The sequence below is a fragment of the Saccopteryx leptura genome, chromosome 1, assembly GCF_036850995.1.
Source record: "Saccopteryx leptura isolate mSacLep1 chromosome 1, mSacLep1_pri_phased_curated, whole genome shotgun sequence".
In the NCBI taxonomy this organism is placed as follows: Eukaryota; Metazoa; Chordata; class Mammalia; order Chiroptera; family Emballonuridae; genus Saccopteryx; species Saccopteryx leptura.
In genome coordinates, this window is record NC_089503.1 from 5,699,382 (window position 1) to 5,720,534 (window position 21,153).

At 53.5% G+C, this 21,153-nt stretch overlaps 1 protein-coding gene and 1 long non-coding RNA gene across 2 annotated transcripts; both read left to right on the forward strand.

The window, feature by feature from the left end:
• The first annotated feature begins 3,034 nt into the window (after window positions 1-3,034).
• LOC136405964 (uncharacterized) lies at window positions 3,035-10,712 on the forward strand. Its single transcript, XR_010751604.1, has 3 exons — window positions 3,035-3,238; window positions 7,713-7,910; window positions 8,580-10,712. It is a non-coding gene; the product is annotated as an uncharacterized lncRNA (long non-coding RNA).
• Window positions 10,713-11,367: 655 nt separating this feature from the next.
• C1H11orf24 (chromosome 1 C11orf24 homolog) lies at window positions 11,368-13,592 on the forward strand. The gene is made up of 2 exons (XM_066385608.1): window positions 11,368-11,536; window positions 12,236-13,592. Exons 1-2 carry the CDS (start codon window positions 11,461-11,463, stop codon window positions 13,393-13,395), a joined length of 1,236 nt encoding a protein of 411 aa, XP_066241705.1. The 5' UTR covers window positions 11,368-11,460; the 3' UTR covers window positions 13,396-13,592.
• The last annotated feature ends 7,561 nt before the right edge of the window (window positions 13,593-21,153 follow it).

Below are 21,153 nucleotides of genomic sequence, written 5' to 3' on the forward strand. Positions count from 1 at the left end.
ATGGGCGCTGAGGATAGCTCCATTGGAATGCATCAGCCTCAGGCACTAAAAATAGCTTGGTACTCTAGCATCGGCCCATGATGGCAGTGGCCAGGTGGATTCTGGTTAGGGTGCATGCAGGAGTCTGCCTCACTATGTCCCCTCCTCTAACCTTAAAAAAAATTCTTATAATTTTAATGCCCTTAGTTTTATGTTCAGAGCATAAAATGAACCCTCAGTTAGTAATGACAATAGAGCATGAAGGGGAGTGTTGGCTTTGTTTCCTCTAGGAGTAATGGCTCAGTATTTATAAAGTCAGAGATTTTTTTTCCCCCACAGAGATTTTATTAAACAAAACTACTGTGAGCAATGAGATTCGACTCTATGATGCAACTCAGGCACAGAGTGTCTAGTCTAAGCCTCTTGCCAGCTGGCACACAGCTAAAAAGGAGCCAGGATTTGAAGCCAGACAATGTTACTCCAGAACCCTGACTTTTTTTTTTAAATAGCACATTTATTAAAAAAAAACACACACTTTTTTATTGATTTTAGCAAAAGAGGAAGAGGGAGAGACAGAGACAGACAGAAACAGCAATATCAATTTTTTCCTGTATGTTCCTTGACCAGGGATCAAACCGGCAACCTCTGCACTTTGGATTGATGCTATAACCAACCAAGCTATCTGGCCAGGACAGAAAGGCCTAACTTTTATATGTTGTTTCTCAAATATAAATTCAAATAACATTGTTAGTCAACAACAAAGAAAACAAAGCTTTGAGTTTGTTCTTAGCTATTTCTGCATAAGAAGCATCTGAGATGGTCTGTACCTAAGGATTAAAGTGTATTTTTATTTTATCTTTCTATTTTTATTAACTTTTTTCATGTTTATTTTATTGATTTGAGAGAGCGAGAGAAAGAAAGCAACAGAAACATCAATCCATTCCTGTATGTACCCTGATCGGGGATTGAACTGGCAACCTCTGCACTTCGGGACGGTGCTCTAACCAACCAAGCTCACTGGCCAGGGTTATCCTTCTCCTTTTAATTCATCCACTGCCATCAGAAGAAGCTGGCCCACCCTGCTTTACTCTTCATAACACTCTACTGAGGCAGCTATGCAGTTTCCAGAGTTGTGCTCAACAGACCTAGGGGCCAGGTGACCCCAATCCACCAGAAGGTACTAGAGTTCCTTATGAAATAATGTTTTGCCCTGTATTCTGGACCATCTAGGCAAGATAACTACATTGTTGTCTAACACCCATTCTAGTAACATCCAAGACTGGGTGTAGGGTGGTGGGCAAAGGGAAAGGTCATGTGAGACACCAGACCTGGGAATTTGGCTGAAACCGCCCACATTCCCGCGCACCAAAGGAAACTTCCCAGGAGCCCTTCGGAAAAAAGCAACTGTTCGTCAACCAGTGAGATTTCACCACATCATATTAGCTCAACCACCCTAGAGACCCTTTAAATATCTCCCACACGGGTCACCCCATGCGACTTCCCTAACCTCTGTCCCTGGGGCTAGGGAACCTCATCAGACAGGATGCATTCTGTACTCAATAAAGCTTTTATTATTCCACACTTTGTGGCTCCGGCCCCTTCCTTCTTCCTCGGCGGGGGAAAAAATACCTTACACTGGGAGTTGGCAAACATTTTCTATAAAGGACCAGGTAGTAAATATTTTAGGCTTTGTGAGCCACACAGCCTGTGCTGCAACTACTCAACTCTGCCCTTGTAATGCAAAAGCAGCCAGACAATACACAATGAGACACAACTGTATTCCAATAAAACTTTATTTACAAAAGCAGACAAAGGGCCAGCAGATCCCTCCTCTAGACTATGAGCAGCTTGAAAAAGGAAAGCTGTGCCATATCTTTGTAATCTCAGCCCTAAGAGGAAAAATGGTCTCAATTTTGCCAAGAAGGAAATGAAAACACAGTCACAGAGATACTGCTTTTTAAAGAAGGCAAGCATAGACCTACAGCATAGACACCACAGCATAGACACCACAAGTGAACACATCTCCTGTTAGATCTAAGCTAGTTGGGAAAATTAAAGCCAACACAAAGCAAAAGAATCTTTCCTTCACAAACCCTACCAACTGGCTTCGGTCTTAGCAAACTCGTCTATGTGGTGTAAGGTCTCTACACAATTTAAAACTATGAGGTTGAATTGGGTGTTGATAGCTCTGAACTGCTTTTCAGGTGCCCCCAGAGCTCAGAGCAGGTGAGTTCATCCTGTATTCGTACACTCTGAGTTTCCTATGTCTCGTTTAGTTTTCTAGCCCAGGACCCCAAGACAGGTTATAAAACTCTGAAAATAAAGCCTTTGGTGTACTCCCATGTGTGGATTAAAAAGAGGTTCTACGTAAAGTAATTTCACAGGGTGATCTGATTATAAATTTCTAACTGGGCAGGTCATAGTCCATAGTCACGCCCTGTGACTATAACTTCTTTAGTAGAAGGTTTTCTTTGGCTTAAGCAGGCCCTGTCCATTATTCTTGTGAATTTAGATTAACTTAAATTTGAAATAAGCATAACCCTACACTCCTTATTGTTATTCCAAGCCTTATGAGTCTCAGTTTCTGTGTCGGTAAAATGGAAGGTGAAAAAGCTCACAGTGCTCTTGTGGCAATTAACTCACTGAATCTAACACAAGACTTGGCAAGTGGCAAGCTGCCATCCCTACTATTCCTACTAGGATGCCTTTTCCCCAACGCGGCCCCCCCCCCCCAACTAGACCAGGCCTGCGGGAGGAGGGCAGGAATGTGGCACGGCCACACCCTTGTGCTCGGCCCTCTGTGAACCCTTAGGGTACATGTGAGCTGACCCTACCCAGGCTGGGTCCGGTCACTGCAGGGAGGTACCCACAGTCAGGCACCGGACACCGGATAACAACCACTTCCGCCAAAGAGCTATCCGAAATAGCCACTTCCGGCCGCGTGGGAGACGTAGCTAAACCGCCCTCGCTGTGGGCGGGGCCTGCGGAAGCCACGCCCCTCACGTCCGGCTCTTATCCGGCAGCGCCAGGCACCGCCTCACGGTTCCCTGTGCCTGCGGGGGCTGCTACGCCACGCCCTGGGCACGCCTCCCGGCAACGTCACTTCCGGGCAGCCTGGGCGGGGCCGAGCCCGGGCGGCTGCCCTGAGCACTCTGGCTCCGGAGTATTTTGCTCTTCTGCCCGCCACGTCCCCACGCCGGGCCGCGGGCGCCTAACGCCGTCCGAGGGCCGCCCGGCGCTGCGGGCCTGCGGCGCCCGGGTAAGGAGGCGGCGCTGCCATGCGGGATGCTGCTGTCACGGCTGCCTGGAAGGGCTCGGGGCTGAGAGAGGGAGGCAGGGGGGCAGGAGGATGAATGGGAGCGAGAGGCAGAGGCGGGGGGCGAGGGGAGAACGTGAATGGGGGTGCAGAGCGCAAGATGCCGAGAGGATCAGGGGCGTCCGCCCAGAAACATCCAGACCTGTCAAGAGTTTTTATGAGTTGGTTTGAGCCAAACTGGTGGCAATTGTTAGGAAGCAAAAGCTTCCTAACAAATGAATTGAGAAAATGCTCTGGGGAGAAAGGGCAGTTTTGCGGCTTAAAGGAGGAAACTTAAGGAGGCGAGTGTGAAATCTGTGGGTGATGGATTAGGGGGCAGGGGAAGTCTCTGAGACTGAGTAAAAAGTAAAACGGACCGATAGGGACCTCTTTTACCTTGGCGGGTACAAGATGACTAATTAACATTCACAGCACATAGAAATGGTATTTGGGTAACAATGAGGGGGTTCTGCTGTTCTGGTGGGGTGGGTGTGCCCAGAGGGGTCTGGAAAAGGAAATTACTCTGACATTCTGAAGGTACTTTATCTTAGATGTAAAAAGACAAGAGACAGGCTTATTTAAGGTAGTTTGTCAAGGAAACCACGGGCCTAGGACATGGCTTACCGCTATGTCCGGCTTTTAGCTAGGAATTTTTATGTTTAGAACATCCCACGTGGTTACTTTTGGTCTCCGAATTTGTAAGAGCGCCATGCAAGCCTCCCCTGAACTTGGCAGGTTTAGTATGTAGTCCTTTTTTTGGCTGCACTGGCAAGAATAGAAGAGGAAGAAACAGGAGTCACTTGGGGGCTGAGTGGCGAGAGGCAAGAGGATCCCAAACCAGAGAAGAAGAGGGCCAGGTTGTCCCAGTTTGAGAGCAGAGGATGAGAAAGTTAAGACGCTGCAGTGTGGTTGGAGAACTAAACGGTCCTCCAGGGCAAGTCAGCGCCACAGGAAGTGTTACTGTCACCGAGAGTTGGCTCTTTGGGTGACCCAGACCTCCTTCAGGCCCTTTCTACCCAGCAGAGGTTGGTATTTTTCTACCTACTTGCCTCCCTACCCCATGGGAGTCTGAATGGCTGCTTCGTTGTGTGCATTTAACTCTTAGGCTAAATATGAGGAGTCAACATCCACAGAGTTGGCCCTAAGACAGAAATAAGCTACTGAAAATCCTGCCTGTGATGTTCTGTTTTCTTCCCAAAGGAAGCATCTCTAGAATTTCAATAAAGTGACTGAGGAAAGTATTTAAGGTACAGATTTTTCCACTTATGCGCAAGGCTTGCCTAACAGGCAGAGTAATATCGAATTTATCCACGTTGCCAACAAAAACTAGTCCCCTGGTCAGCACATAACTGTGATATCACAACTCCCAGAAACCCAGAAGCAAGCAGTGAAATTAAGATCACATCCACTGCTCCAGGATTCCATCCACCACAAAGACACATCCTTTAGGTCCCCAACCCCTGGGCCGCGGACCGGTACCGGTCTGTGGGCCATTTGGTACCGATCCGCAGAGAAAGAATAAATGACTTACATTATTTCAGTTTTATTTATATTTAAGTCTGAACGATGTTTTATTTTTAAAAAATAACCAGATTCCCTCTGGTACATCTGTCTAAGACTCACTCTTGACGCTTGTCTCGGTCACGTGATACATTTATCCATCCCACCCTAAAGACCGGTCCGTGAAAATATTTTCTTTTTTTGTTTGTTTTGTTTTGTTTTGTTTTGTTTTTACAGGGACACAGAGAGAGTCAGAGAGAGGGGTAGATAGGGACAGACAGACAGGAACGGATAGAGATGAGAAGCATCAATCATCAGTTTTTCTTTGTGACACCTTAGTTGTTCATTGATTGCTTTCTCATATGTGTCTTGACCACGGACCTTCAGCAGACCAAGTAACCTCTTGCTCGAGCCAGCAACGTTGGGTCCAAGCTGGTGAGCTTTTTGCTTAAGCCAGATGAGCCTGCGTTCAAGCTGGCGACCTCAGGCCTCGAACCTGGGTCCTCGGCATCCCAGTCTAACGCTCTATCCACTGTGCCACCGCCTGGTCAGGCCGTGAAAATATTTTCTGACATTAAACCGGTCCATGGCCCAAAAAAGGTTGGGGACCACTGCTTTAGACCACAGGACAATGTCTATATTCACAAAGCCACAGGCCTGTGTTCCTGTGTCCCTGGGGTTTTGCAACCAAAGTTCAGCCAGGTGACGTGTCAGGATAGGTGCCTGTGGTGTGCCCGTCTTTGCTTCCAGTCCCTACTGAGTATGTATGATTTCTCTAGATTGGACAGGGACTGAGTTCACATCACTGCTGATACATACGTATTGCCGAAGTGATGGAATGGGGTGGACGTGCCGTCCAGTCCCTTGCCGAGCCTGAGGATTACTTGTGTTGGACCTCAGGAACCTGTCTAAGCCAGAGGAAGGAACCAAGCGGTTTGTGCTCTGAGTTTATGTCACTCGCATGCAGTACCCTGCGTATAACGAGTAGATTCATAAAAGTGTTTAAAGTCAAGCCAAGGTTGGGAACACAAGAAGTTGAGACAGGAGGTGTGGAGAGACATGACAAGGTCAAAGGGCCAGGCCAGGACGAGGAAGCTGATGCTGTGGGCCACAGTCTGGGGCTGCCCTATCGATGGGCTGCTGCAGGGCTCACGGGCGTGCTGCCTCTTCTCTGCGGAACTTGTAGGAACTCCCAGCAGTAGCCTAACCTTCTGTCTTTCCATCTGCCCTGGTCTCCTGCTTAATCTTGCTCATCCCCTCCTGCCCCAGGCATCTCTCTAATTTCCATCTACTGTAGTCTGAGACCTTGATCTGTCTTGCCTCCATAATAATGAGAATAACTGGTCAGACCCTTTTAAGGTTCACTGGAGCCTTTACAGGGGAAGCTATTATTTTAAATTTTGTGAATGGTTTATGTATTGTGAGTTGCCTTACAAGATTAGTGCAGGTCCACAGAAGTGAATCTTGACATTTAGAATATGCTGTTGGAAAGTGGAGGCAGGACCATACCAGAGAGATGAAGTCATGGCACAGTGAGTGCCTGTTCTTGACGCTACCGGTGGCCAATTCCCGGCTCCGTGGGAGTGACCACCCCCTGTCCCCCGCTGGGAGTGCATAAGCATTGATGGAACCAGCCAGAAGTTAACTGAGAAACTTGTGGAGTTTCCTGACACAGCCTTATAGAGATGCTCTGTGAGTGCCCTAGCCTTGTGTGTGTAACTGTGTGTGTGATCGTTTGCACAGCAGCATGGGTATGACTGCCTATGTACACACATGGCAGTGTGCATGCATGTGTAGCTGTGTGTGCATGAATGTGTGTGCACCCCGGAGTGTGACTGCATGCTCACATGTGTGTGCACGTGTGGGCATTTGTGTTAGGGAGTGGGCCCCTGGCGGTCCTCAGGCATCACCACCTACCTAACATCCGCTGCTGCGGGAGGTGATGGGTTTCCTCCCTGTCCGGGGCTCACACGAACTTTTCGGCACTGGGAGAGTCATTCGTGCCGGTGAATAGCTTTGCATTTCTGCTGTGCTCCTGGATTTCCCTAAAGTCTTGGTTGGCTCCTAGAAAAATGCATCTTCTATCAGGGAAGTCATGAAGTTTTAATAAATTATCAAAATCTGCGGTGAAACTGTATCAGTTGGGCCTGCTCTGCCCGGTCCCTCAAAGTAGTTGCGGAAAATCAGACATTGTTTTCTTTCAATGGAGTCTTTCAGAAGTGCTTTCCAAAAGAAATACATGCTTGTTTATGTATATGTATATATAAAGTAGAGAATGAAAACCACCGATAGACCTATTCCCCAGGAATAACCATAATTAACATTCTGGTATAGATCTTCCCAGACCCCTGGCATATGCCTGTTTAAACAAAAACAGGATCATGGTGTGTGCACTGTGTGTGACCTGCTTTTCTCCACTTCATGTTACATACTGGACATCTTCACGTGTCAATAAATAGATATTTGTGTATTTTTTTAAATAGTTGCCATAGCATTTCTTTTTATTTTTTATTGACTATATTGGTTTAACACTGGTTAACAAATTTTACAGGTTTCAGGCGCCCAATTCTAGAACACATCATCTGCACACTGTATCGTGGGTTTACCACCTCACGTCAAGTTGGCACCATCACCATTTATCCCTTCTCTACCTCCTCCACCTCCCCGCACCCCCTGCCGTGGTACTTTATATATGGATGGCACCATATTTTACATAATCACTCCCAGTTTTTTACTCTTGTGAATAACGCTGTGATGAACATCTTTGGACATGTGTCCAGTTGCTTCGGGAGCTAGAAGAAATTCCAGCAGCAGAAAGTGCTACATCAGAGGGGACGTTGAGAAGCTTTGGTACACAGCATCCTTCTCTCAGTATGGTGCTGTACTGGGCATTCCCAGGTGCTTTTCCTAAAAAGTGCTTAATCTTTTCAAACCCTAGATGCGACTTACCAGAGCGGAGCATCTGCCTGTGTCCCCCATGTGCCACAAAGCATGCGGTGGCTTGGGAGTGTCCTCGCAGCTGTCCTCGCCTCCTGCAGAGCCAGACCTTGCCTGGCCGGCTCACAGTGCCGCCCCTGCGGCTCTCCGGGGAGGAAGATGGCCCAGCCTGAGACCACGCCCTGAGCACCTGCCTCTGGTGAGTGTCCGAGGCCCTGAGGGCTGGGCCCACCTGCTTGGGGCCGGGACACTGAGCTCAGAGAGGCCCCGAGGGTGAAGGAAAGACAGCAAAGCCTAGAGGGCCGAGCCTTCTAGTCATGAGGAGGGGCCCAGTCTGTGGCTGGCTCTTCTCCTCAGAGGTTCTGCCTGGTGAGGTCCTCTGGGAGGACAATCCATAGATGGGGACAGGTGGGGACTGTGTGGTCGTCTCTGGCCCTCATCTGTTTCTGTGGCACCAATGCCAGTCACCACAAAAGATCCTCGGCCTGTGTCGCAATACCGTGGTGCTCGTGGGGCCCCCCTCTTACGCACAGCACCTCACTGATGCCAGGCGATGGAGGTGCCTTGCCGCAGAAGGGGCCCTGGGAGGGGACCGACTAAAGGCTGCCCCAAGAACCGGGGAGGAAATGGCCCGCGTCTGGTCCGGCGTGAGGAGGGCAGGAGGAAATCCACTCAGCACACCAGATCATTCTTTCCCTGCATCCAAACGCACGTTGCCTGCTAGGGCGGGATGGTCAAACACAGCCCATGGGCCAGGTGCTGCCCGCCACCTGTTGTGAACAAAGTTTCATTGGGACACAGCCACACCCGTCGTGTACACATCCTCCCTGGCTGCGTGGCCCCAAAGTCTAATGTATTTGCTATTCAGCTCTTTACAGTTTGTGCAAATCAACTCTGCTCTAAAGACTTATTGTGAGCAGACGTCAGAGGGCCTGAAGCCTAGGGTTCGTTCAGGAAGCTCGGGACCCATCACCCTCCCCAGGGGACCTGCCCCCCGGCTCGAGCACAGGGCCGTGCATTCAGCTGACATGACTCTACAGAGAGAGCCACTTAGATAGCGTCGTTGACCATGAGCCCAGCTGCACAGCCTCGGCCGATGGGGAGCGCAAGTTCTCTGTGCCCAGGACCTTCTGGTTTCAGTTCTCCCTTCGCACCATCCTGTCTGTTTCTTCTCTCCCCACCCCACCCCGACTTGTTTCTGTCAAAACAAAGAATCCCTCGGCTCTCTAGAAGGCTGATGCAAATCTGTGGTCCTCTGGGCTAACTTTCTAAACCTGGGAGCCCTGGAGCCCTCCGGACGGGTTGGAAGGAAGTGCGGATGAAGCTAGATAAAATTAGTGACGCTTGGGAAGGGGTCGGTGGCAGGATCTCTGGGGCAGTGTGGGATGGAGGTGGGGGCAGGTGGGTCGGGCCAGGATGGGGATGCTGGGAGGGGATTCCCAGTGGCCTTTCGGGCTGGTGGGGGGACAGAGAGCCTGTTCTTATCACCGGGAGCCAGCCCGGCTGCAGGGCCACGGAGAGCGATGGTGGGGTCCGGACAGGGCAAGGAGCTACTCAGGACACTTTCTTCCAGTGCCCTCGGGGCTGTCTTCCATGACATTCTGTGACACTTGGGCCCTTCATGCTGATGGCCCAGTGGGAAGACCGAAGGCCTAGGGCGTCTTCAGGCAGGATTCATTTTGGAGGGACGCCTAGGAGTCCCCTTCTCATCACTTGCCCTTGGCCTGCCCTCTCTCATGGTGGCCCTCCTGGGGCCTGTCCCCTTCCGCCTGCATCTGTCCCTGCTGCCCTGTCCTAGGCTCCGCTCACCTGGTGGCCCAGTCCCTGCCACACTGTTTTGGCCCCTGGCCCTGCTGTTGTCATCGGCAGCTTTCTCCCGCTTGCCGCCCGGCAGGTGCATCCGTCCATCTTTTAGAACACGGCCCGGGGAACCCTTCCCGGTACCCCAGCCACCCCCACCCACCCGTCCACCTGAGTTAAGGGCCTTCTCTGGGCCCCTGCAGCACCCTGTGCTCCCTGCCCCCGGCCAGCCACCCAGAGGGCCAACCTCCACTTACCCTTCCAGACCTGCCAGGTGCCATCTCCTCCGGGCTTCAGCGCCAGGACACAGTCCACTCTGAGCCTGTGCCAGCCCGCAGTGACCTCTTTTCTGTGTCTCCCACTGGGGGGAAGGCTCCCTGGAGGGGGCACTCACGTGGCTTTTACCTTTCTGTCCTAGGTGTGCCTCACCTGAACAGGCGCTTGGGATGTGGGACGATGGGTTGGTGGGCGACAGAGGGCTGAGGCCTGGCTGAGTGGCTGCCAGACTCGGTGGCACCTCCCACGCGAAGCGTGTGGTCATCTGTCACAGGGTACACAGAGGTGCCGTGGGCCGAATTTGAGTCCTGCAGGCGCCGGGGAAAACTGAGGAGGAGGAAGTGGCCGATGCTGGTGATCGGAGTATCTTGGCCTGCAAATATGACCTCGTCTGGGCCCTCTCTCCCCCCCTCTCTCCCGGATCTTCAGGGTGGAGTGGTGGGCACCTGCTGGGGTTGCGACTCATCGTGAGCCTGGGCCAGGGAGTGCTTTACACCAGGGGGCCCCAACCTTTTTTGGGCCATGGACCAGTTTAATGTCAGAAAATATTTTCACGGACCGGCCTTTAGAGTGGGACGGATAAATGTATCACGTGACTGAGACAAGCGTCAAGAGTGAGTCTTAGTCTGGCCTGTGGTGGCGCAGTGGATAAAAGCCTCGACCTCGCTTGCTGAGGTCACTGGTTCAAAACCCTGGGTTTGCCTGGTCGGGACACATATGGGAGTTGATGCTCCCAGCTCTCCCCCCTTCTTTTGCTTTCTTCCTGTCTCTTTCTCTCTCTCTAAAAATGAATAAATAAAAAAAAAAAAAAAGAAAAGGTCTTTGGACTATGATACCATTAAAAAAAAATAGAGTGAGTCTTAGACAGATATAACAGAGGGAATCTGGTCATTTTTTAAAAAATAAAACATCGTTCAGGCCCTGGCCGGTTGGCTCAGTGGTAGAGCATCGGCACAGGAGAGGCACCCATCTGCTTCTCCACCCCTCCCCCTCTCCTTCCTCTCTGTCTCTCTCTTCCCCTCCCACAGCCGAGGCTCCATTGGAGCAAAAGATGGCCCAGGCGCTGGGGATGGCTCCTTGGCCTCTGCCCCAGGTGCTAGAGTGGCTCTGGTCGCGATAGAACGACGCCCCGGATGGGCAGAGCATCGCCCCCTGGTGGGCGTGCCGGGTGGATCCCGGTCGGGCGCATGCGGGAGTCTGTCCGACTGCGTCCCCGTTTCCAGCTTCAGAAAAATACAAAAAAAATAAAAATAAAAAAAAATAAAACATCATTCAGACTTAAATATAAATAAAACGGAAATAATGTAAGTTATTTATTCTTTCTCTGCGGACTGGTACCAAATGGCCCACAGACCGGTACCGGCCCGGGGGTTGGGGACCACTGCTTTAAACCATCACATGCTGACACTCATCAGATCACCAGGCCACCGTGGCTGCGACACGTCACTCTTCCTGGGCGCCAGGCCTGGTTGGCATGCCGGACCCCGCCGGAGCCCTGCACAGGCGCAGTGCTGCCCCCGTGCGCCAGGCCAGGCTGTGCAGTACTGACCAGTCGCTTCTCTCTTGACCGCAGATCCCCGGCCGGCCGAGCGGCCGGGCATTGTTAGCAGCCTGAGAGCGGCCGGCTGGGAACCTCGGGGACCGCCCAGCCTCGCCTCCAGCTCAGCTGCAAGATGTGGACGGCCCTTGTGTTCGCTTGCATTTCCTCCTTGTCCTTGTCTGCAAGCCGAGGGCCACCCCAGGGTCCAGGTGAGGAAGCCATGGGGTGACTGCTGGACTGGCCTGCGGTGGCCACAGAGCACCCTCGGCCCAAGGGCTGTTTGCACACCCAGGCTGGGGAGCGGAAGGGCCGGGGGACTGAGTTTCTCCAGCGCCTGGTGGGGAGGGAGTCCCGGGGGACTGGGGCTCTGAGCTCGGAGAGGCTCGCCTGCTCGGCCCTCCCAAGTCTGCTTCCTCCGAGAGGTCTGGTCTTCGTTGGGGAGCTCATCCACTGGGACCCCAGATACATAGTCACACTCCCACTCTGACAGGCACCGCTCGGCTCCAGGAATTCCTGCTGCAAAGCCTTTATTAAGCCAAGAATTCTATGGTGCAATAGCTGGGCCGCAGTTTATTGGCTTTGTAAACCTGGGTGTGTTCGAGGGGTTTAATGGCGAATCACATCTGTAATGGGAGATTTCCCTCTGTCTGGTGTTTTGGGAAGTGGATCAAAGAGTGAAGCTCTTAAGCCTTGCAGGGGCTCGGGGTTCGGAGAGGGCAAAGCAGTTTTAAAATCCAGGTGGCGGTGCCACTGCGGAGGGCTGCAGGCTTGCTGTGGGCAGTGAGCAGATAAGGGGAAGCCGGGCACACGTCCGCGCCCTCCCTCTCCCTGGGTCGAGGGGACGGGCACTGTGAAGCCAGGAACCAGCCCCATGATTGTATCTTTTTCTCTCTTTTTCTGACTTTAAGGGTCCTTAGTCTTCAACACGACGGATAGTTTAGTCACAAAAAGTACATCCGGGGAAGCTAATAGCATCTTGAATAAAACGCTTGAAAGAATGACGACATCCTCTCCTGTCACCTTGGCTGAAGGGACGGTGAAAGCCAACCATAGCTCTCCTGTAGTCACAGCAGGGAGAACACACAGGACAGACGTGGGCGTTTCAGCACCTGCAGCAGGTCCCCCTGACCGCGCGGCCTCCGGGGCGCCCACACCACCCTCCCCAACTTCCACGTGGACAGCGCCGACATCCACCTGGACAGCGCCACCCTCCCCGATGTCCGCGAGGCCAACGCCACTCTCCAGCACACCCCCCGTCCAGGCGCCCAGCAACAGCGTGTTGCCAAGAGCAGCACCTCTGACGACACTGGCCACCAGCACTCAGATGGCTGCTGCCACCAGGGCCAGTGCAAGCACCCCCATGGGCGTGCAGAGCCCTGCCACGCACACCCCCGGCCACTCCACAGCCAACCCCACACCAGCCGCGAGTCCCCGAGCACTTACCACGCTCACACAAGGCCCAGCTGTCCAGGCATTGACTGTCCCGCCTGTGGCAGACACAACAAGTGGGCCCACCCAGCCCCTCGTGAACACAGCCTCAGAGCCCACCCCCTCCTCTGTGGCTCCTGTGTCCACTGCAGCAGTGACAGCCACCCAGGCACAAGCCGAGGGGCCGGTTGCCAGCACAGTGCCAGCTCCTGTGCCTCATGCCAACCCCACCCCTAGGATGGAGGCCACATCCCCCACGACACCACCAAGCCCTGTTCCATCTCCCGTGGGGACCACGGGGCCTGGCATACCCCTCACACCGGAGCAGGTGCAGCCTGAGACCACGGGTAGTACTGCTCCCACCAGGCCAACAACCGGGAGCTCGGGGGACCCTAAGATGCCAACCACAGATGCGTACCAGCTCAGCACTCAAGGCCAGTACCTGGTGGTCACCACCAAGCCCCTCCCCCTGTCCTCAGTGAACAGAAGTGCACTCCTGGCCGTGCTCTTGCTCGGGGTGACTCTTTTCTTCACAGTCTTGGTTCTGTTTGCCCTGCAAGCCTACGAGAGCTACAAGAAGAAGGACTACACGCAGGTGGACTATTTAATCAACGGAATGTACGCAGACTCAGAAATGTGAGGCGGCGGCTGGCCTGCAGCGCCCGCCGGACCCTGGGAGAGCTGGCCCTTCCCCTCAGTCCATTTTCCCTCCGAGACCAAATCAAGTGCTTCCAAATTCTTTGGTGCAATTTAGGAGATATGCCAGATGCTTAAACACACTTAATGACTGTCAGATTAATTCCACGATCACTAAAGAGTTGCTGCTTTTCCTATTTATTTTTGTAAACGGTCATGTTGACAAGGCAGGCTGTGATTTGGTGCAGGGGTGGGGTGCGGCCGGTGGGCCCACTGGTTCAGATCCTGGCAGGGACCAGAGCAGTGACCGCTTTCCATTCAGACCGTTCCGCCCCCTCTGAGGGGCCCCATTCTGCCCACCGTGGCCACAGGGCAGCCTTTCTGAGACACGTTTAAGATCACAGGAGGCCGTGGAGGTTTGCTGCGTCTGGGTCGCCTCCTGGGCTTTGTCCTCCTTCCCTGACCTGCCTGCACTCGGCAGGAGGAGCTCCAGCCTCAGGGGTCTCTGGCACCACGAGGAGGCAGGACACTTTCCTCTGGTCCCCTTTTTGTGGGCCATTTGGTGATGAGTCACTCGGGGCTTGATCTGGGCATGAAAGCAGAACCCCACTATGTCAGCGGCACGGGAGCCACATGGTGCAGCCAGGTCAGCCTGGACCCGCTCGGTGACCCTGACCCCTCATGTCGTGCACTCACCTCATGGGGACCCAAGTTCATGTGGTGGGTGGTCACCCGGGAAGCCCAGACCCCAGTCAATGCAGGGCTCTCTCCCCTCAGTGGGACAATCCCCCTGAGTTCTAGGTTCCACGTTCCCAGCAGCCCTCAGAGCCACACTTCCTGTGTCCTTGTCTCGTACCAGCTGCTGTCCTTCTTGATGCAGGTAACCCACTGAGCTCCCCGGAACCCCAGATCAGCTTCAGCCACCATTTTAAAGGCAGCTCTACTGAGGCACAGAGGAGATGTAGCTCACCACTGAGGGCAGAGTCAGTGTTAAACCTGCATCTTTAACTACAGTCGGCCCAGGGCACCATCAGGCCATGTGGCCGAAATGCCCATGTCACTGCAGTTGGCCCTACGCGTGCTCATATTCCCAATGGTAGAGTGGACCCATGAGCTGCACAGGTCAACAGAAGTGGTCCCGTGCAGTTCAAACCCACGTTCAAGGGTCAGCTGTGCTTTGTTTCACTGCCTGTCACCTCCATCCTGAGCTTGGCTTTTGGCCTTTCTCTGCCCACCCGCCCAGGGCAGCATGAGCTGGTGGGCAGCACCTGAGGCTGTGTGCTGGAGCTGGGTTTGCAGCTGCTGCCTGTCACTGGGAGCAAGCATGGTGTGCTGTCTGGGGATCGGGCTTCATCTGTGAAATGGGGAAGACAGGAGCATCTGTCATGGACTAGGGGTGGGGGAGGGGGAGTCGCTGCCCCTCCCCCACCCTGAACCCTGAGGGAGAGACCAATTTTGTCTGACCCCAGCTCCTCCTCACAGAGGTCTCCCAAGCCAGGCCTGGGTGGCCGGCTCTTATTTAACTTCTGCCTCCTCCACCAGGGATTTCAAACGGCCCGGCCCTTAACAAAGACCAGGATAGGAGCTCTCACGTTGTTGGAGGGAGCGTTAGTGCTAAGGACAGAGACATGCACAGGGTGGGGAGGAGGGGTCAGCACTTCCACGCTGTCCACTGTCTGCAGAGCCCGACTTTCTCCCTGGCTGGTCCGACTGGCCCAGGGACCCCTCCCCGCCACAGGCCTGCGCCCGACAGCCACGCAGTGAGCGTGGCCAGCCCGAGCCCGCCCGTTTCTTCCTTCCCCCGCAGATGCCACCGCACACCTGGTCCTGTCTGCGCTGGTGATCACAGGTGCCAAGGCTGGCTTGGGCTGGGAAGGTGGCTGTCCAGACCCTGACCTGTCACCCTTTCGGTCCTGAGCTCCGGGCAGCTGGCGGCATTGTTCTGGGACAGGTTGCTCTGGGAAGGAAGGGCAGGTTCTGTCCCTGGGCTGGTGGAGTCTCTCACCGGGGAACAGAGCCCCGGACCCACAGGAGCCAGGGCCCAGGGTCTGTTCGCCCAGGCCAGGTGCCTCATTCCTCTCCAGGCAGGTAGGACGAGGGGCCACCCACAGGGCTGGCTCCACTTGTGGTCGGGAGGCCTCTGCCTGGCACCCCTCCATCCAAGGGATGGGGGTGTGGGATGTCACAGGGCCTGTCTGTTCCTTGGCCCCAGCCGGGGACTCCCAAGTCCCTCAGCCTCTGAGAACTGGTCGCACTCTGCATCGCTTTCTCCCTTAGGGTCCTATTCCCAGTCACCCACCATCACCGCAGCTCCCCTGGTCGCCACGTGGGCCTCAAACTCAGCATCAGGCCCAGGAGTGTGTGGGGCACTAAGGGTTCCTGCTAAACCGAAAGGCGTTGCTGCTCACCAGAGCTGGAAACTTGTACTTTGTCCTTGAGTCCGACGGGCCTGCCTGAATATTCCTGTGAGCGGGCCGTTCTCCTGCCCGGGCCCCTGTAGCTGCCTGCCGGGCCCTGCCACCAGCTGCCGAGCCATCCTGCACCCTGCAGGCAGGGACCCCTCAAAACACAGACCTGCACATTCTTCCGGGCTGGTCGCCCCGCCTGGGATGAAGGCCAAGCTGCTCCACCAGGCATCCAGGCCAGGGCAGACCCTTCCAGCGGGTCCTGGCGGAGCAGGACACGGGGACGAGAGCTGGTTTCCAGAAAGCTTGCAGGAAGTGGAGACCATGGGGGCCCCTCCATGCAGGCCCGTCCAAATCAGGGGGCCATGGGTCCGAGCCCCGGGCTGTCTCCCTGCCTTGGAGGCCGCCAGACTGCAGTGTCCAGGAGGCCATTCCTGGCCCGCAGGAACATCCTGTTGAGCATTAGCTCATCGCGTATTTATTGAGCACCCAACGTTTGCCCACAAAGTGGGGGTTCAGCCATGAAGCTTCAGGCCCCACCCCCGGGAGCACACATGGAGGGCGAGGCACGAGAAGCACAGGAAGACGGGGAGAGATGGGCACATGCGGGAGGCACCTGACCCCCTGGGGGCACGGGGCACACCGCCCAGCAGAGGTGACTCAGAGGCTGTGCTGTGGGCTCGCTGCTCTGGTGGCAGGAGCCACGCCGCGTCAGAGCACGAACCACGCTGACGCACGGCGGGTGCAACTTCACACGGAAGGCCAAGACAGAAGTGAGAGTGGGGCGTGGCCCCAGAAGGGGCCCTCTTCCCTTCCCAGTGAGGAAGCTCAGGCATGGGAAGGCCAAGTCACTTGCCCAAGGTCACCCTCTAAGCAAATGGCAGAACAGGACGCACTCCAGGTCTGTCTGTCTACAGATGTTGGCCACGGAGCAGGAATGCAGGCAGCCATGGGGCGTGGAGACTCCTTCTCTGGGGCCACACCCATGCCAGGTCTGGTCAGTTTCCTCTTGGGGCAGCCAACATCTCCCTCCCCTCCTCGCCACTCCCTCCAGAAAGTCCACGGGCGCCCCCTGGTGGCTGAGCTTCCCTCCCACCTTCTTTCACCTTGGATGCTGCCCCTGGCTAGAGACTAGAGACCACTCCACCCTCCGCAGGGATGTGCCCACTCCCCACCAGCATTCCCCTGGGGGAGTCCCTCCAGCCTCGCTGCTCTGGCATTGGGAAGTCTTTCTGGTTACCCCCCCCCCCCCCAATTGGGAGAACTCTCACCTCCTCAGTGACGCCAGACCAGGGTCTCTTCTGCTGTGAGACAGTGTTCTCTGTGGAATTATGTCATCTGAGCCTGAGACTGTGTCCCAGCCAGAGAAAATCCGGGAATTCAGGGAGAATGCAGTAAACCTCACCTACAGGCTTCCAGCCTTCTGTCCCATAACCGATCAGCTTGGCCACTTGGGGTGAGCTATGTCCACATGCAACCACAACGTTTATATCTACAACTTTGCTTCAGAATGAGAGGGACTGTCTGCAGCACAGGGAGTGATCAGAGCTAATACAGTGTGTCTGCAAAGTCATGGTGCACTTTTGACCGGTCACAGGAAAGCAACAAAAGACGCTAGAAATGTGAAATCTGCACCAAATAAAAGGAAAACCCTCCCAGTAGGATGATGTGGCAGCATGTGCGCATGCGCAGATGATGACGTAACACCGTGTATACAGCGGAGCAGCCCACGACCATGCCAGTTGAGATGTGGACGGTACAGAGGAAAATTCAGTGTGTTCTGTGGCTCGCTAAATTCGAATCCGTGACCAAAGTGCAACATGAATATCGGCGTGTTTAAAACGAAGTGGCACGACATTAATCACTTAAAACAGAGAATCACAGGTGTTATTCACTCTGTTACACCAGACGTCCTTACCCGTGTGTGGCAAGAACCTCACTATCGTTTGGATGTGTGTAGGGCAACAAATGGAGCCCACATCGAACTGCACTGAAGAGGTATGAAACTGGGAGAGTTTTCCTTTTATTTGGTGCAGATTTCACATTTCTGTCATCTTTTGTTGCTTTCCTGTGACCGGTCAAAAGTGCACCATGACTTTACGGACACACTGTAGTTTTGAGCACTGACTCTACCCCAGGCTTTGAGTGCCTCAGAGCTTTCCTCTCAGTTGTCTTGGGCCACAGCCTCCCTGGTTACACACACACACACACACACACACACACACACACACACACACACAACTCTCCACACGGTAGCTGGACACTATTTTAAAGATATAACCCGGATCATGATACTCCCTGCCTAGAACCTCTGGATGGCTTCTCACCGTGATTAGGAAAATATCCAGCCATGAACTGAGAACGCCTGTGGCCAGAGGGAGGCAGTCATGAAAACTTGAGCTGTGGGGAGCCGGAGGACAGGGACGAGCCTGGCGAGTGTGAGGAGCAGAAGCCGGGGCAGAGTGGAGGACAGGCCAGGGCCAGGGCTGGGGACTGGGCCAGCACGGGGAGGCGCGAGGACGGGGAGGCGCGAGGACGGGGAGGCTCAGGACGGTTTCCAGCCGCGAGATAGTGTGATCCGATTTGGGGTTTAGAAATTGTTTTGTTGCACTGAAGTTTTTATGGCTGAAGTGATAATGCCATCTGAGATTCGCTTTACAACCCTTGGGCAAGAGAGGAAGATGCTGCTGCTATATAGTGTGGTTGATGGGCACACTGGGGTCCTAACCCTACTCCCTTCTCTGGGTATGCCTGGAAACTTCCCTAATGGAAAGGCAAGAGGAAAAGAGAGGAAGGGAAGATACAGTGGCGATTTAAATCTATTAAGTAAATGCCCATTCTGGTTGCCACATGTGGGTCACCTGGGGGCAGCATATGAGGGACCCAACTGGGTTGCTGCTTCACTGTCCCTGGAGTGACAGTGCGGCTTGGACCAGGGAGTAGTCGCACGGATGGAGAGAAGCAGATGAGCTTGGCAACGTGTTTTGGAAGCTGGGTCACCAGGACTTGCAACAACAGTGGCCCATGTAAGCTGCAATGTCAACTCCCAGAGTCCCCTGTGGTCCAGTCAACTGTGGCCAAGAGGCTGTCCCTCGTGGGCTATGGGTGCTGCCCAGCTGTTGGGAAAGGGGAGTGGACAGGAAAGAAAGGATATGCACCTGGGTGGGTTTCTGTTCCGGGTACCAGCTGAGCTCTGGGGCCCAGAGACGCACAGGGTGTGCTTCCTGCCCACAGGGAGCTGCAGGCTGGGGGAATAACGATGCGGACAGTGACAAGGAATCAAGGGTTACAGGAGAAATGTATGCCCCAGTCCCTGCTTGGGAACACAGTCAAACCTCTGGGTTTGTGCCCTACAGGAGCGTCAGGAGACGCATATTAGGACATTGGGGGAAGCATTATTTGTAACGGCAAATATTGCAAACCCTCTAAATCAGCGGTTCTCAACCTGTGGGTCGCGACCCCGGCGGGGATCAAACGACCAAAACATAGGGGTTGCCTAAAGCCACAGTTGAGAACCGCTGCTCTAACTAGTCTTCAATAGCACCTCAAAGTATAGGCAGAAGTTAAAAAGAATGAGCTAGAGCGATCTGCAACAGAATCGATAGTTTTGCAAGGCATATTATTGACCAAAGCAGGAAACTTCACTGAGAGTACCACACAATACTGCTTGCACCGGGAACTGCCTCTCTCCATAACAATGTCACCATAAATGGGGTTGTTTCAAAGAGCACCCGTTGGTTATCACAGTAGCTGTGAGTCAGGAATTCCAGCACTGCTTAGCGGGGTCATCGACTTCAGGGTCCCACAGAGCCTTAGTCAAGGTGTGGCAGGGGCTACCTCCTCATGTGAGGCTCGTCTGGGGACAGACGTGCTTCCAAGCTCACATGGTTGTGGGCAGCGGGCAGTTCCTTCCAGGGTGTCAGACTGACGGCCTCAGGGCCTGGCTGGCCAGAGGCTGAGGGTCTCCTGCACTTCCTTGCCACATGGCTTACACCATAGATGTCAGCCTGCTTCTTCAGAGCCAGCAAGGGTGAGCATCTCCAAGCAAGATAAACATCAAAATCTCTTATTTTATTATAAAAATAGATATTTATATAAATCCCTGGACAGATAGCTCAGTTGGTCAGAGCATCATCCCCAAAGCACCAGAGGTTGAAGGTTCAATCCCTAGTCAGGGCACGTACAGGAACAGATCGATATGCCTGTCTCTCTCTCTCTCCCTGCCTCTCTCTAAAAAAATATATGTATTCAATATATATAGGGGGTGCTCAGGTTACAACACCGTTCTGTTCCTATGTCAGTGATGTAACCAGAATTTTGGTTAAGTTGAAACACACCCTAGCCCAGTGGTTCTCAAAGTGTGCTCCAGGGCGCACTGCTGCGCCCTAGAAGATTTCCAGGTGTGCCCTAGGGCAGCGGTCCCCAACCTTTTTTGGGCCACAGATCGGTTTAATGTCAGAAAATACTTTCACGGACCGGCCTTTAGGGTGGGACGGATAAATGCACAAAATAAAATTATACGACTGGTGTAAAAACTGTGGTATTTTAAAATATAATTGTCGAACTTACGAGACAAGCGTCAAGAGTGAGTCTTAGACGGATGTAACAAAGGGAATCCGGTCATTTTTTAAAAATAAAACATCGTTCAGACTTAAATGTAAATAAACAGAAATAATGTAAGTTATTTATTCTTTCTCTGTGGACCAGTACCAAATGGCCCACGGACCGGTGCCAGTCCGCAGCCCAGGGGTTGGGGACCACTGCCTTATGGTATTCCAGAGAAATATGTGCCTGTTGGGGCATAATTCAAAAAATGTAACATAAAAATGTTTTTTAATGTCAGAATAAATATAATTTTGTTGTATTTATTTTGTTTAATTGCTATAAAAGCATGCTTGGACTTTGTATTTTTTTCTTTAATATTTGCCTTAATTATTATAACATATTTCTCAAAAATTTGTATATAGTATGCCTACAATTATTTGTAGGATTTTAAATGTGCCCCTACTTCAAAAAGTTTGAGAACCGGCCCTGGCCAGTTGGCTCAGTGGTAGAGCGTCGGCCTGGTGTGCAGAAGTCCCGGGTTCAATTCCCGGCCAGGGCACACAGGAGAAGCGCCTATCTGCTTCTCCACCCCTCCCCCTCTCCTTCCTCTCTGTCTCTCTCTTCCCCTCCCGCAGCCAAGGCTTCATTGGAGCAAAGATGACCCGGGCGCTGGGGATGGCTCCTTGGCCTCTGCCCCAGGTGCTAGAGTGGCTCTAGTCGCGACAGAGCGACGCCCCAGAGGGGCAGAGCATCGCCCCCTGGTGGGCAGAGCGTCGCCCCCCCCTGGTGGGCGTGCCAGTGGATCCCGGTGG